At 42.0% G+C, this 16,356-nt stretch overlaps 1 protein-coding gene across 1 annotated transcript in view; it reads left to right on the top strand.

Annotated features, from left to right (window-relative positions):
• Positions 1–16,356, top strand: part of ST8SIA6 (ST8 alpha-N-acetyl-neuraminide alpha-2,8-sialyltransferase 6) — a 62,285-nt gene that overhangs the window by 20,622 nt on the left and 25,307 nt on the right. The window contains exons 3-4 of the mRNA XM_089533314.1: positions 1,958–2,056; positions 15,778–15,864. Of these exons, the coding sequence (XP_089389440.1) occupies positions 1,958–2,056; positions 15,778–15,864 (186 nt within the window). The remainder of the gene's footprint in view (positions 1–1,957; positions 2,057–15,777; positions 15,865–16,356) is intronic.

The following is a 16,356-nucleotide window of genomic DNA, read 5'->3' as shown; positions in this document are numbered from 1 at the left end:
GGCACCAGAGCTCACTGATAGAGAAGGCTAAATATCTCACAATACTACAAATCTCAGGATTCCATAACATTGAGCCATGGCAGTTAAAGCAGTGTCAAACTGCATTATTTCTGCAGTGCAGATTAGACCAAAATGTAATATATGGGCCAGTTTTTTCCAATATGGTGCCTTGAAAGAGTCTTGGGTTACAAGTCCAGTATTAACAAGCCAATGCCCACGCTGCTTCAGGTTGATGTGAACTGTAGTCCAACATAATAATAATAATAATAATAATAATAATAATAATAATAATTTATTTCTATTTCCCGCCTCTTCCTACAGATCAAGGTGGAATCAGAACAAAATTACATACAATCATACAAATTCCAACTGTTAAAATTATCTTAAAATATCACTTCTATAACACAATAATACAATATAATATGATACAGTATAAAACAATATACTTGCCAAACCAGAGTTAAGATTCAGATTCATCTCTTACACAGTCGGGAATAGAGAGAAAGATAAGCATGTTGCTCATGTCAGCTCTGATGGGAAAGCCCGGCAGCAGAGATCTTAATGGCTTTTTAAAAAGCATCTAAGGTGGCAATATGACACATCTCCTCCAGCAGGTCATTCCAGAGTTTTGGAGCAATTGAGGTGAAAGATCTTTGGGAAGTAGATGTTAATCTAGTTTTTTGTATCTGTAATAAAAACTTCCCAGATGTCTTGAGAGTGCGGGGCGGACTATATGGGGAGAGGTGTTCCTGCACATAACCTGGGCCCAAGCCACATAGGCCTTTAAAGGTAATAACCAACATCTTGTACTGCGCCTGGAAGCTAATCGGCAGCCAGTGAAGATTTTTTTAGTACAGGTGTTATATGGTCAGTCCTAGGAGTACCTGTGATCAATCTGGCTGCCATATTTTGAATCAACTGAAGCTTCTGAACTTGGCACAAGGGTAGCCCCATGTAGAGCGTGTTGCAGAAATCAAGACAAGAGGTTACCAGATCATGTACCAATGCTTCAAGGTCCCCCTGGTCCAGGTGGGGTCACAGCTGGCGAATCAACCGAAGTTGAAAACAAGCACTCCTGGCTGTCACCTCCACCTGTGATGTCAGCTGGAGGGACGAATCCAGGAGTACTCCCTGACAGTGAACACAGTCCTTTAGGGGAAGTGTGACCCCGTCCAGGACTGGTTGATGGAACTCCTTCCCCAGACTGGGGTTCCCTATCAAAAGTACCTCCATTTTACCTGGATTCAACTTGAGTTTGTTTTCTCTCATCCAGTGCATTACCGACCCAAGACAATCATTCAGAGGTGAGATGCTCTGATGAAAGTAGATAGAATGGAATTCTGTACCTGGAGCATATTCCTGCCATTTTGAAATGTGAATCTGATTTCAAAGGCTCAGAACATGGGTTTCAAAAACATAATAGTGGAGGGAGTTTGCAGAAGCTACATATGTCAGTTCGAGTCTAACCATGGTGCGGATGGGAGACCACCCATGTCAGCACTTTTGTGTTCCATCATGGGAGAAAGGTGAGATATGAATGCAATAAATAAACTACAATGGTATTATCTGAAATTCACATTTATGCTTGAGAGAAGCTTTGTAAAAGCCATTAATATTTATTCTTAAAATACCCCAGTATGTCTCTGAAATGAAATTATATCGATGCTATATGTGAGTTCCATTTTTTAAAAAGAAAAATACATTTTTGATTTACATCAGAATCAACACAATGTACTGAGCGATACAAGCAGAACCTAATTTTAAAAAATGGAGTATGCAACTCAAAGCATTCCTTCTCTAGATTGAAACTGCAGAATGAAAGTGAAACAGACTTCAGATTTCTTCCCCTCCTTAAAAGCTAGCTGCTGCTTATCTTTGCTTTACAGAAATTCATTGTGCTGTTGCCAAGACCATTTTTTATTCTTTCAAAGATGGATTTTCCTTTTTATGTAAACAGAACAACTCCTAATGAAACGGGGACTCAGAAGTCTGAGCAAGGCTCAAAATGCAAAGAAATGTGGAACAACAATTGGTCATCATCCATCAAGAAGAAAAGGTAGGACGTCTGCTTCTGTTTCAAAATTTGTTTGGTTTACAGCCAAAATGATGGGTCACAATTCCCAAAAGTCAAATATGTGGCTGCACTAGTTCCATGTCTGAAATGTTCACTGCAGGCCAGGTTTAAATTAAGGCTAAGTCAAAAACAGATATAGCAATGTTATTTTAAAAAGTAGCAGGATATAGTTACAGCTCCAAGGGCCTAGTGAAGTGCCACTATAGTTATAACTTTCAGTGGAGCTCCTTACATTCTCCTTATTCTAAAGTAATAAAAATTGTTAATTTTAGTTACTTTTAAGAAAGATGTAAGAAAAGCTGTAAGCCATTGGCAAGCAACGGTCGCCCGCCTCGCCGGGCAGACCGTTTTGCCGCTAGACGCGGTTGGACTACAAGCCCCAGAGTGCTCTGGGGCTTGCCCGGCTCCCTATTGGTGCGCGGGGGCAGAAGGGGCGGCCCTTCCGCTCCACGACGCTCTGGGAGACGGTTTTGTTGGTGCGGGGCTTCCGGTCCTCCAAGGCTGCCCATTGGTGGGCTGGGCCTTGGAGGCGGGGCCCCGCACAGCACGCAGGGAGGGAGGGGCCTAGGCCTATATAAGGCCGTGTTGCTGGCCCTTTCCCTCAGTCAGTTGCTTGGCTTCGAGCAGAGCGGAGCCAAGCTGTGGAAGGGAGCAAGTCTTGGTGCTTCTCCCGCCCGCCCACCGCTGTTGTTAGGTGGTTTTTAGTCACAACTTGGCGGCAGCATAGGCCAGGATCTGCACGTTGTGGTACCAGGGCTATGGAGCTCTGGTTTGGGAGTCAATAGGTACCCGGGGGCGAATAGGGCAGGCATTTGGCCATTACGGGGGCCAGAACGCAGGAGCGCCTCCCGGTGACTAGGGGCTTTGTGAATTGGTGAATGCAAGACAAGGTTTGCGGTCAAGTTGTGTTCCTTAGCCCCTAGGTCATCCCAAGCACCAGGTGGGTGCCCGGTTTGGATAATCAGACTACATCGGGTGGTTTGATTGCACAGATCCTGACCTAATGCTTTGTGCCAACCCTACCAATTGTTTGCAAATAAAGTTGTGGCCTTACTTCCAACATGTTGTATTGTGGTTATTTGACAGCAACATCTGAGGCAAGTGGTTCAGGTACACCTAACTAGGTCACATGCACCCTGTAATTATAAAAGTAACTAAACTATTACAGTTGCTTGGCAGAAATTGTAGTGTCATCTTTAGTTCTGTGGCAATTGTAATATTAGTTACATCATTGTCATTGCAAAAGTAATTGACTAGATTTACTTTTATTAGTTATTTCTACCTGCTGGTCAAGCAGTGACCATATCTGACTCCTGGAGTGTACACAGAGTCCTGTGGGTTTGTGCTGAAGCCAGGGACTTGAGCCAGAATTAAAATACATCAGACAGAAGATGATTCTCTGTTGGCTGGCCAAGGATAGTCCAGGATCAGAATCCTATTCATCAGTTCCAGTTAGAGGCAACTCACTGAATCAATTGTTGAATGGTAAATGGTAGGTAAATCCCATTAATTCAATGGGTCTTTGCTAATCAGGTCTAACAATAGAATTCAGCAGAAAATGTTCAAGGAGCCATACCATTAGGAAGTGGATTAGGGAGGGGGGGTCGCAATAGGGCAACAAATTGTTAGCTGGTTGTTGTTGTTGTTCTCATTCTGTTTTATTCACAGTGTTGGAAAGAGACTTGGCTTTTCTGCCTCAGGTGGTAACTTGGCTGCCATATGCTTTGACTCAGGGTGCATCTACACTGTATTAAATAGTGCAGTTTGACATCACTTCAAGTGCTGTAGCAGTCAAAAAGTCAGAAGAAGACTATGAATGGGGAGGGCAGCTATGAAAGAACTAGAAAAGATCCTAAAGTGTAAAGATATACAACTGGGCATGAAAATTAGAATTGTACAAGTCATTATATTCCTCCATTGTATTTCTCAATTCATGTGAGATGTGGTGCTGGAGAAGAGTGCTGAGGATACCATGGACAGCCAAAAAGACAAAGAAATGGGTCCTTGAACAGATCAAGCCTGAATTCTCATTTCTATGATACTTTTATTGTTTAGAAACAAAAGCAATTCCTTTGAGATCTAGCCATATCAAACATGGGAAAAATACTTTTGGAAGAGAGCTATAGACGCTAGGGAATTCAGGCAGCTATAGTTCAGCTCTGGGCTCCTTTGGCACCTACCCTCTACTGAGCCTTAGTACTATTGGTTTTGAAATAATTCCATACATAAAGCTCATAAATGTTAATGTGGCTATTCACAGTGCTGAGCAAGCTGCCAGAAAACTGCCAATGCTTTTCTTTGTTGTTATTGCTGGATTTTCTTCTGTATGTATTGATTTTTATATTACAGGTTTAAACAAGCAAAAATGGCCATAACCTATTTCAGTAAGATGTCTCATTTACAGCTGAGGATGCTTAGGAGATGTCTTTTCTCTCTCTCTCTCCTCCCTTCACCCATGTTTTTTTTCCAAAATGTATCATTATGACAGGGGGAAAAAAATCAAAACAGATCTTCCATTCTGGCTTTTTCATACTTTTGATCAGTGCATATTGTCTAAGCATGTAAATCACTCGCTCAAGAAGTCTCTAAGCCACATAACACATTCAGTATTGCTCTGATAAATCACAATGGAATAAGACACACCACATAACATGGTGGACAGTAGCAGCTGCCTCACCATTCAATGGTTTCTGCTTTCATTCCTGGTGTTCACCAGCGAGCAGTGACTAGAGACAACTGAGGACTTGAGTCTCAGAGTTTTTTATTGGAATAGACAATATATCTTATAACAGGGAAGGATAGCCTCGACTCCTGGGTTTGGTTCTGTTCTTTTTTTGTGCTCCAGTCTGGCCTTCTGGAGTTCCTCAACTAAACATGACCCAGAGGTATCACTAGGAGTTCAGGGTGGGTGGGTAGACTACACTGGTGACACCCCAGAGGAGGAGGGGTAGTACCTGGTGGGGCGGTACACCTGGAGGGACTGGTGCAGGTCCTGGGCAAGTAAGAAATTATTATTATTATTATTATTATTATTATTATTATTATTATTCACTTATATCCCACTTTTCTCCTGCTACTCAAGGCAGCAAACAGCAATTTAAAACAATTTTAAAAGAAATGGTGTCCTCTCCCTTTACTGCTTACCCAGCAGCTGCACCAGACCCTAAACAGGCCCTCCAGAGACTGCATCACTGCCCACCTCCAGTGGTGCAAGCGGGGAGCTGGTGGGGAGGGAGGGCAAGACAGTTCACTGACATGACCCCTTCCCCATGATACCACCCACTGGATGATTCCTGGCTTTTGTATGTGCTGCCTCTCTCCTAATTATAACGAAATGTCTCTCCCAAAACTTCATTAGTGGCAGTAAGACTTTTAAGCTAAAGTATGTGGGTATCTTTGGATCACCCTTCGGCCCAGTCCCAGTCCATCATTAAAATGTTTTCCTCAATAATTTTTCTTGCATTGCATCATAGGATGATGGGGCAGGGATTCTTGCCTGTCCCTGTGTGAGGTGGGAGATTGCAGTGAAGAGTCAGGATAAAAGTGTGTGATTGTTGACTGCAGAGGTGGTCCTGATGTCAGGCAGCAATCAGCCTATACACTGAACAACCACATTTGCAAAGTGCTGGATAGGGCACCCATTTGCCTCCTGTGATTACAGGAGGCTATGGGAGAAAGATTCCTTTCATCCTCTGCTTACCGACAGTGGTGGTTTCTGTTTCCTAATCATGAACTACTTTACTATCCTGTTCTATTAGTATTTGGGACTCATCAGGGAAAGAGAAACAACCTGATTTATTTAAGGTTATAGCAGGTCAGATTAAAGTCCCATCCAAAAAGACTTGCATCAATAAAGTCATATTCTGGAGCATCTAGCTTGATCTGTCAAGTCAGGTCCAGATGGAGGAAGACTTTGTCAGGACCATGGATAGCTACCAGTAAACTCTACTGGCTGCAGCCCTCTGCCTGTTTTGCATAAATGATTTGGATTACCACCACATCAGTCCCAGATAGCATGGGCAATAATCAAGGATGATAGAAGCTGTAATCCATAATGTGAAGTGGGTGCCAGGTTGTCTTCCCCTCATCTTGGCACTTGGTTTACAGGAATTTAAAATGGCATGTTATGTGTGTAAAACATCTGTGTTGTCATGAAGCCCCATTATTTTTTCATGACCCATTCACATCTCTTCATTATCTGAATTCATGGCATATTCTACAAATATACCTATGTCATTGTAAGTTGAATTCTGGTTGACTTAAATTTTTGACTGTCCAGTCAGTGTCACTGCCCTTCAAGCTTTCTCGTTATTATTGCTGCTGTTATGTGCCTTGAAACAGTCTCTGATTTATACCAGACAGCCCTGTGCTAGGATTTTCTTAGCAAAATTTATCTAGAGGACTTTTGCATTGAATTCCTCTAGAGATGAAAAAGTGTGACCTGCCCTAGGTCATCCAGCTGATTTCCATGGCTGAATGGGGATTTGCTCCTTTGTCTCCTAGAGTCTAACATTCAAAGCATTACACCATGTTGGCTTACTTGTTTCCCTCTATGGTGATCAAGGAAAGAGGAGTGTGTCCTCCCACTGTTATTGGAATGCAGCTGCCATCAGACCTAACCAGTGGTAAGGGATGATGGGGGCTGCTAAACTGCTAAGATACTGCTCTCTAATCAATTATTACTCAAGATATGGCCCACCTATCCTCTCATAGAATTGGATGTGGGCTACACCTGGTCACAGGACACTGGCATAAACAAATGGTATTTATTATTTCTTCCATTTTAACTAGGCTGGTGTGTCTTTGAAGTGTTTAGAATGTATAAAAGACTGAGGTTTATAAATGCCACAATTATTTTCTTTCCTGGCGATGCCATTTATCCAGATTTCAGCAAAACACTTCACTTGATCTGGTGTATAGGTATTGGGTTGAGTATTAAACATATTTGTCATCTCTTGAGCACTGAAGGGACTGAGTTAATGCACACTTCCTCTGTATTTTTTTTTAAAAGCTCTCTTGAGTGAAAAAAATTAAACATTTTTGAAATATCAGTGGAAATAGAATGACAACATACCAATAAAGACTGTCAAATGAAATCCTTTCCACTTGTTGGGATTCTGTCTAAAAATAAAGGCCCTGCATATGAAAGCAAATAGATGCTTAGAGATCAACACAAGCTATTTCATGTTCAGAAATTAAAAGTAGGACATAGGAAGACTTTTCATTTATCTGTCAGTGTTCCCTATTGAATGGGTGTTGCATAGCACTGCATGCTGTTAATGCTCAAAGCCTCAACCAGGTCATGCAAAATACCATTTTCCAACCTTGCCCTGTGTGAAGGTTTTCTGCATTCAGACAGGCGTTGTGGGTTAACAATAAGAGTCGCAAAGCCATGCAGTGCTAGAAGGTATCTGCTTCATTGCACAACAGGATTTGGTTTTCTTCCCTGATGTCTTACCACTGTCTGCAGAGAAATAGCTACCTTAGGCGCCTCCAATGGATCAAAAGATAGGTAAAAATAAATACATTTTCAGTGGACAGCACTGCACCGATTGTCACAAGCAGCTTCGTTCTCTCATTCCTTTTGTTTAACCTTTGTGGCACAAAGTGAAGCTCAGCTGAAGATTTTCTTTTGGAGTATATTATTGAGGCTCAAGACCAGATGTGTAGGTGGAAAAGCTGCTGCTTATAATCACTTCAAAACCTCAGGATAAATGGGGCACATAGGGAGAGGGATCGAAAGTGCCAAGAATGTAAGGAAATAGAACAGAGTCATCATTTTTCATACCTAAATGCCCAATCAGCCTGTTTGATGTAGAAGATTTATTACTCATAGACTGCAATTGCTTTAACACACTTCAAAACTAATGATAACTTAGAAGAATTTTTTCTGGTGCCAGATATTTTGGGTGAACCCACAGAAAAATAGGAGCCAGATGGACTATAGGTTTGTACTAGCTGCCGCCTGTCTGATCTACCTAAGCCAGTGTGGTGGAGACCATGGTTCAAATCCCCACTCAGCCATAGAAAACCACTGTGAGAGTCATACTCTCTCAACCACAGAAGAGGGCAGTGACAAACCCCCTTTAAACAAGAAAGGCACATGATAGATTCCCCTTAGGGTTGTTGTTGTGTGCCTTGAAAGGACACAACAACAACCTGATTTAGCATCTTGCACCCTCCCATTGTTACAGCCTAACCACTGCAGTAAGTTTCATCCTGTTGCTGCTAATGGTTGCAGTGATGGTGTACAGAGTGGTGCTAATGGTTCAGTGGTGGTGAATGAAGGCAAACTAAATCTGATGGCTTTGAGCAGCCTATTTCTACAGTACCTCCCTTGCTTCACTGTTGCTGCCACTGCCTATGCCAATATAAATAGCTAGGGAATGCTCAAATTAGGTAGTTGCTATTGTGTTTTCCTTTTGTACACAGCTTAGGTGTTTTGGAACATTATGCCACTTATGAATAGGTAAAATAAAAAATATACCAGCACCAGTTCTCATCAGACTTTGACATGTATTCAAAAATAGCAGGTACTCTTTTCTACAGTTTTCCTCAGTCCAGCACCTTCCACATGTGTTGGACTAAAATTCCCATCATTCTAGAAAGCATACCCAGTGACCTGCGGGAGAGGGATAGTGAGGACTATATTCCAGTGCATGGAAGGTACTAGACTGGAGAAGGTGATTCTTCACCTGTTATCTTCTCTGAAATGGTCAAAGTTAATTTTCCAATTCCAGTGTTCCATTGCCTAATTTCTGTCTCATTCTGCTGCATATATAGGCCATCCCTATAATGCTGTTAGTGAGAGATATCAAGTGAAAAGTGCATCTGGGGAGAGGAATTCTTGGGCTACCTCAGTAAATCTTCTAAAACTCAGAGAACAACATTTCACCTATGTGTAACTAAGGCAAACCAAACAAACATTGTTTTCTTTCTCAGTGGCATGTCCTCTTGTCCTTGCATTGCAATGAACAAAGTGGATGGAGAAGAGAAGACTCACAGAGCCTCTTGAAATAGTTTTATAATGCCTGTGGGCTAGAAGGACTCTAGTCAGAGAAAGCTTTGCATAAATATGCATGGTTCTTTGATCAGCAGTCAACACAAGGGATTGGGGTGGGGGGAGCAAAGGATCCTATATCACACTTGGGTAAGAAGACAAAAATGTAAAAATTAACTTCAAACATCGTTTTCATTTTTTCTGTTACCCAAGCCTGTCCCAATCTTCCCTGTAGATGTACTTGACTGAAGCTCCCCAAATCCCTAGAAATCATTGGCTGTGTTGACTGGGGATGATGGGAGCTGTACGGCAACGTATCCAGAGTGTCCACAGATTGCTTTAGCAAGCCGATAAGGATACTTACTAGGATAGATACAAGAACCAGCTCCACTTTTCCCTGTCATCCTGCAGAAATGCAAAGGTATCCTCATTGTCATCTGGTTCCCTAATTGTTTCCTTTCTCAGTGACATGTCCTCTTGCCAAGTTATAACAAAGTCTTGCAGAGGGGTACGTTGAACTAATGGCAGAGCAAGGTCCTATATGTACTTAAGCTTCTGGGCTTTGAGTTACAGTCCTTGTTGGAGTACTCTATGTCATGTCATCTAAACAGGCTAGATTGGGAGGCACCCAAGACAGGGCCTTTTTGATAGCAGCATCCTAACTGTGTGAAACTCCATCTCAAGGGAGGCGAGATTGACTGTTTCCTGATCTGCTTTAGACATACTACCTGTTCTACTGGGGTTTTGACAGTTTTCCACTCTTTCACTTTAGGCGTTAAAAAATGTGGGAAATTCACTGAAGGTATAGCTATCAGGGGCTATTACTCTGGATGGCAAGCTATCATCTTCAGATTAAAAGGAATGTGTCCCTCTAGATCAGTGGCTGGAGAATACAAGATGGAGAGTGAAATTGCTTGCAAGCTGTAGGCCACTGTGGGAGCTGAATGCTGGACTAATATGGCTTTTGGTCTGATTAATCTACTACAGCTCTTATTCTGTTGCTGCAGCTGCTTACAGATTTTACAATATAGTTTTGATCTTCATTTTTTCTGTGAAGTTCCAGTATTATTCTTTTTACTCTGCATCACCTTCTGTGTCTATTAGGTGATGGGCACAATTTTATTAATTCCGTAAATAGGATTGATTAAATACTGAATCAGTATATCCCATCTCTTAGTTCCTCATACTTTCCCTCTCCTTCATGTTATACATGCATTATGATTTCTAGACTATGGGAAAATACATAGGTCCTTCATCTGACCATGGAGCCGGAGCAGAGAATGAATTCTTTGATGCTCTTTGAAGCCGAACGGTGTCTCTGTGGCTTTCTAATATGTTCCCAGTCCAGTGACATCTCTACCAGACTCTGACAGTTGTTCTCATTTTCTGATCTCCAGCTAGCAAATGTCCTCAGGCAATAGTTTGTTTTAGAACCTTGCAGGAGTTTCCCCTAGATGGCAGAATTGCCTCAAGTCACTTTTCCCTCTCTTTCCTCTCTTCTCTCTCTCTCTCTCTCTCTCTCTTATATCAGCTTTAAAGCCTTTCCCCCTTAATTTATAGAGATTTTCCCCCTTAGGCTTCTGTCTTCTAAGTAAAATTATTTTGTAGTGTATGATGATATTCAACACCAAAGAAAAGAACTGTTCAGCAATTTTCCCCACAGCCCCTTAATGTATTTTTTCTGCTTGGCTGAACCATAGTGTGACACTGATATTACCATACTTTTTATGTAAGCAGTAGCTTAGTAAACTCAGCTAACTTGAAATGATGGGATTAAAAAAAAAGTCTTCTGCTTTGAATGTATCTCTCAGCCTGTGTTCTGCTGAGGTTCATAACCCTGAAATAGTTATTTTAAGAACAAGCAAATTATGCTCTTCCTATATTACTTCTGGACCAATCTGACTATGCCAAATGCTTGTCTTTTTTACCAGCTTCCCTTTTCACCATATTTTGCATCACCAGCATCCCCACTTCTGTACTGTAACAGGCCAGAAGACAAAGCCAAAGAGGGAAGAAAAACCACCTGTCCTACCAGTTAACAAGTTTCCTGCCAGGAATTTACAGGCTGCTGTGTAATTGATGTTGTGGTGTGCCTTCAAGTCAGCTCAGACTTACGGGAGTGCTACCCTGGACATTTAGTTAGATGGATCACCATCACCTTCCTCTAAAGCTGTCATCCACTGGTTTTTTGAGGGTTTTTCGGGCTATGAGGCCATGTTCTAGAAGAGTTTATTCCTGAAGTTTCACCAGCATCTGTGGCTGGCATCTTTCTCTGAAGATGCCAGCCACAGATGCTGGCAAAACGTCGGGAATAAACTTTTCTAGAATATGGCCACATAGCCCAAAAAACAAACAAACAAACAAACAAAAAACTATGGATGCTGGCCATGAAAGCCTTCTTCATCCAGTGTGTTTCCATGGCTGAGCAGGGAGTCAAACCTTGGTCTCCCAGAGTCCTACTATACTGGCACTATAGCCATATTTGTGGCTATAGAGCAGACACTGGAAACATTCCTTTTTTAGGATGGTAACTCCCAGAACCTCATGGGATGGCCATGCTTGTTGGGGGATTTGTTTACCAAGACAATTTTTTTTCATGGCCACTGACCATGTTGTCTGGGAGATTTTAGGAGTTGTTGCCCTTTTTAAAAAGCCATTTCCCCATGCTCTGTCCAATGAAAGCAGGGGGATTTAAGTTCAACTGATTTCAAATAGTGTGCTGTAAGTATGGGTAAGTCTGGATCCATGTCCAAGAGCTTGAACTTGTTAATAGGGAGATACAAAGAAAAGCGATCAGCAATCCCACCTATGCTATTTTCTAAGCCTCATATGTTTGAAAAACGTGGGATATGACCTCAACACTGGGCCAGTTCCGCATAGATCTGTCCCACCACCAAGTAGGTGTATTCCATATTAGCCATCATTTCCTCTAGAAGGCTTAACCCCTGCTTGAAAAGAACATGGGCCTACTATTGCAAAAAGAAAAGAAAAAGCACAATGGTAACACTATTAAAATGTGGGCTAGACAATGCTCCTGTTGGGTAGATTTGTAACTCGTTGATGTTGTTCGCTGCCTTGAGTTGGAAGAAAGGTGGGGTACAAGAAAATAAGAATAAGAATTAATGTATCAAATTCAAAGAGTGTTCATCAATAATTCTTCTTCATCCTGGTCGGGTACCTAATGGGGTACTTCAGTGCCTTGTCCTGGGCCCAATATTGATACATCTTTATTTATGGTTTGGCTGATGGAATTGAGAACATGCTTATCAGATTAGCAGTTAGAAGTGCAACAATACTTGGCACTGAAGAGTCAAGAATGCCTCAGAACAGGCAGTAGTAATACAGTTAGACAGTTTGAGTCACCCAAAGTGTCCTCCCCCTCTTGTCTACCTATCCTGACCCCTCTCTGATTTAAACTGATACTCTTAGGGATGTTTTCCACCTGCTGTCTCCCTGCTAGTCCACTCTCAGCTGTTCTCTGAAGCAGTAGCATCACTGGGTGTGTGTTGGGAGGGGTGCAGACCGCACTGGGTGACACCCCAGAAAGGGGGTGACATCCCCAAAGGGGGGTGACACCCCAGAAGATTGGGTGACACCTAGTCAATACCCCCCACACAGGGTGTTCCTGGGGCCTTGGGCTGCCAGGAGGCCTTGGGGGTCCTGTCTGGGCCACCACGAGGCCTTGTTTGCTTTGTCTAGGCTGCCACTTGTGTGCATGTGTGCTCCCATGCGGGGCGCGCATGCCAAAAGTCCCCCCAACACGCCGGGTATCATCAAGTTTGATGATGCCACTGCTCTGAAGCTAAATTAGATCAGCGCCCTAAGTAACTTCAAATGGAGATGCTATAATAAAGCTATGAGTTTGTTTCTTCAAGCTATTGATGTCTTTAATCTTTAATCAGGATCTCCAACTGTGGCACACACTCTCTGTCACAAATGACGCCAAATTAGGAGGGGTAGCTAATACCCAAGAGGACGAAATTAGGATTTAAAAAGACCTTAAAAGGCTGGGGAGGTGAGGCAAAACTAACAAGATGAATTTCAATAAGGAGAATGATAAGGTGCTACATTTAGGCAGGGAAAATGAAATCCACAAATACAGGATGGTTCACACCTAGTTTGACAGCAGTACATGTGAAAAAGATTACAGGGCTTATTAAATGACAAACTCCACATGAGTCAGTGTGAGGCAGTGGTCAAAAAATCTGCATCAGTAGGAATATAGTGTCTGGATTGACACTTGACTTGAAGACACATACACACAGATCAAGCGAAGTGATAAAACAGCCTAGCTTGAATCTTGGAAAAGACTTCTCAGCTTGGAGAAGTCTGAGTGGTGACATGATAGCCATCATTAAATATCTGGAGGGATGTCATGTAGAAGATGGGGCAAGCTAGTTTTCTGAGCTCCAGAATTAGAAACAAACCAACAGATTCAAATTGCAAGAAAAGGGATTCCACCTAAATATTATGAAGACCTTCCAGGTGATAACAGCAGTTTGTGAAACAGATTGTATTAGAGACTGGTGGGCCAATCTTCATTGATGGTTTTTATACAGAGGTTGGATGGCCATCCCTCAGGAGTTCTCTAGTTGTTTATACCTGCATGGCAGGGGATTTACTAAATGGCTTTTGCAGTCTCTCCCAACTCTGTGGTTCTGTTCTATTAGGTTGCAGTCCTATGCCCATTTGATGAGAATTAAATACCATTGAACTCGGTCAGTCTTAATTTTGCAGGGAAATGTAAGTGATTGCTCAGTGGGAGCCTTTTAAAGCACGACTACATTTAAGACTGGCCTCACACATCCTTTTTTTCAAATCTGAATTAAGCCTGCAAGATGCATTGTCAAAAAGAAAGGGGGGAAAAGTTCAACTCTGCGTGAACATTTGTAGTTTTTGCATTAGTTCACTACATATGAATGTGCAGTTCAGTGTATAGGCCTCCTGGCAGGTGAATGTACATTTTACAAAAATACTGAACATTACCAGTCTCTAAACACAATGCTGAAATTGTTCAAAGAGTCCAATAAATAAATTAAAAATACAAGGCAGAACACCATTAATGTTTAAAAACCTGGTTCAACATCACTGAGATAATAGGAAGAGATGTTTCTGTCACAGCAGTGGTCCCAGGTGAGTGAGATGGTAAATCCATTCTAGGGTTTAAAACCTGAATTTTAAAGGAGCTACCCAAAGTGCTGAACCCTATCAGTGGGAGGAATGCTTCCTTTAAAGTTTAGACTGAAACCTGGAGTGTATTCACCAACCTGATGGCATGGGAATGAGGGGAAATTTCCTCCTCAAGTAACCCCTGGAAAAATTTGGAGGCCGTGCTGGTGAATTAACAATCCAGGACCCAAGTTTATTGAAAGAATGCATTGCTGTCCCACATCCTGACAGATAAGAATCTGACACAAATGGGCTCAGTATCTGTATGCTATAATGTAGTATCCTAAAAGCCACAAGATTAATTTTTCATCCAATCAACATTTGTAGCAATTTAGGCTAGTTTTCCAGGCCAGATATCTAAATAGGTCTTCTACAGATTCCTTCCATGTAAACAATCCAGTAGCCATTCCTTGCTGTCAGAAGGCCTTAACATTTTATGTAGTAGGGGGAGACAACCAAATATTCTAAGAGTAACCTTCTTTGTGGCAGCCAGTGTTACTGGAAGAAAAGTCTTGGAAGCAAAGGCATGCAATTCTATAGAGACCCAAGCAGTTTTCTAAGTTAGCCCAGGTGAAACCATATTAGCCTTCTCTTCCAAGAGCTTCAGTTGTAGATTATTTCAAGTCAGATGGATGTATTCCCCCACCCCATCAGAAATTACTCTAGTATCCTTGAGAAGAAACAGCCAGCTGTTCAGCAAGAAATGTCCTAATCAGAGGAGCTTTCTTTACATCCTGACTGGTCCTTGTCCTGGTGTAATTCAGAGTCATTGCCCCATATACAGTACCAGTCTTCCAGGTGTGTTAGACTGCGACTGCCACTGTCCCTAGGCAGGAAGGGAAATGCTTTTTTATTCAGGCCGGCTTTTGGCAATGAAGTGATTGGTAAAAGCAGAATGTTTGAAGTCTAGGTGCTATATACAGTACTTTCTTTGTTGTTGTCCTTTTAACTGCTTTTGAACTTGTTGTGTTTTCTTGTTATAGTAAGGAGATGGAGTATCTGTAACTTTTAAAATGCATTCTTGTTGTGAGCTGCCCTGTTGGTTAAGAACAGGGAAGTGTCATTTAACAATTAAGGCTAAAAGTGACAAAAGAGTTCAGTGCATCTGAAATATATAATGTTAAACTAAATGTCATGGAGTGTATATGCCATATAGTCAATTCAATTTCCTTCCCATAGTGTGATTTCCTCAATAGTTTAGGCCCCAGCAATCATACCTGTAAATTAATCCCATGTTTACCTTCCAGTACCCAGTTAAAATACAAAGCTTGCAAAAATGCAATTTCCATAAGTGAGGACAATCATGTGCTATGACAGACATCTTTCACCACTTGAAGGAACACCACTCCTAAAACCTTGCTAAATGTATTGCATAGTTTGACCTTAAACAGTTTCAAATGCTCAGCAGATCAGGTCAGTCCACCTGGCTTGTCCCCACTCCTTTTTTATGCAGAGAGATTACCATGTCACCTGCACAGGCAGTGAAGAAAAGAAAAATGAAGTAGTGTGTTTCTAATGTTTTCATCTTTTTTAGGTATTCTGAAGACTATTATTTGCAAATAGTTGGGAAACTACAGAACTGTACATGGAAGAAGAGGCCACAAGAATATACTAAATTCAGGTGAGGCTGCGATCCTTTACCCATTGACCCAGCCATATGTCTCACTGGATTTACTGTTGAGTAAACATGTCTCGGATTGAGCTATATTTTTCCCCTTAGGCCAGAGTCATGTGTCACAGATACAAATGTATAACCTGAAGTTATGCACTCATGACTGCAATGTATTCACGGTATGTAGCCCATAGTTTAGAGGCTATGTAGTAACCATGAAAATCCTTCAATCACCACTTATCGGGCAGCATCTGCTGCAATGAACAGGGGTCTGTTCCCCATCACTTACTGTTCCCACCCAACCTCTCACACTAGTGACCTCCTTTGTGAGGGGATTAGTGACAGGGCCTCTGTTTCTGCCTATTGCAATCGGAATCACTCAGAGAACTGGGTGAAAATGGCAGCCAGCTGCTTCCCAAGCAATAGGGGAACAGTTCACCATTGATTACAGTGGCTGTTGCTCAGTATGTGGGGATTGGGGAGGTGGTGCTAGAATTCATT

The sequence above is a fragment of the Sceloporus occidentalis genome, unplaced genomic scaffold (genome assembly GCF_023333645.1).
Source record: "Sceloporus occidentalis isolate IW3139 unplaced genomic scaffold, rSceOcc1.0.p SCAF_7, whole genome shotgun sequence".
Classification (NCBI taxonomy): domain Eukaryota; kingdom Metazoa; phylum Chordata; class Lepidosauria; order Squamata; family Phrynosomatidae; genus Sceloporus; species Sceloporus occidentalis.
This window is presented reverse-complemented; position numbering and strand designations above follow the sequence as displayed.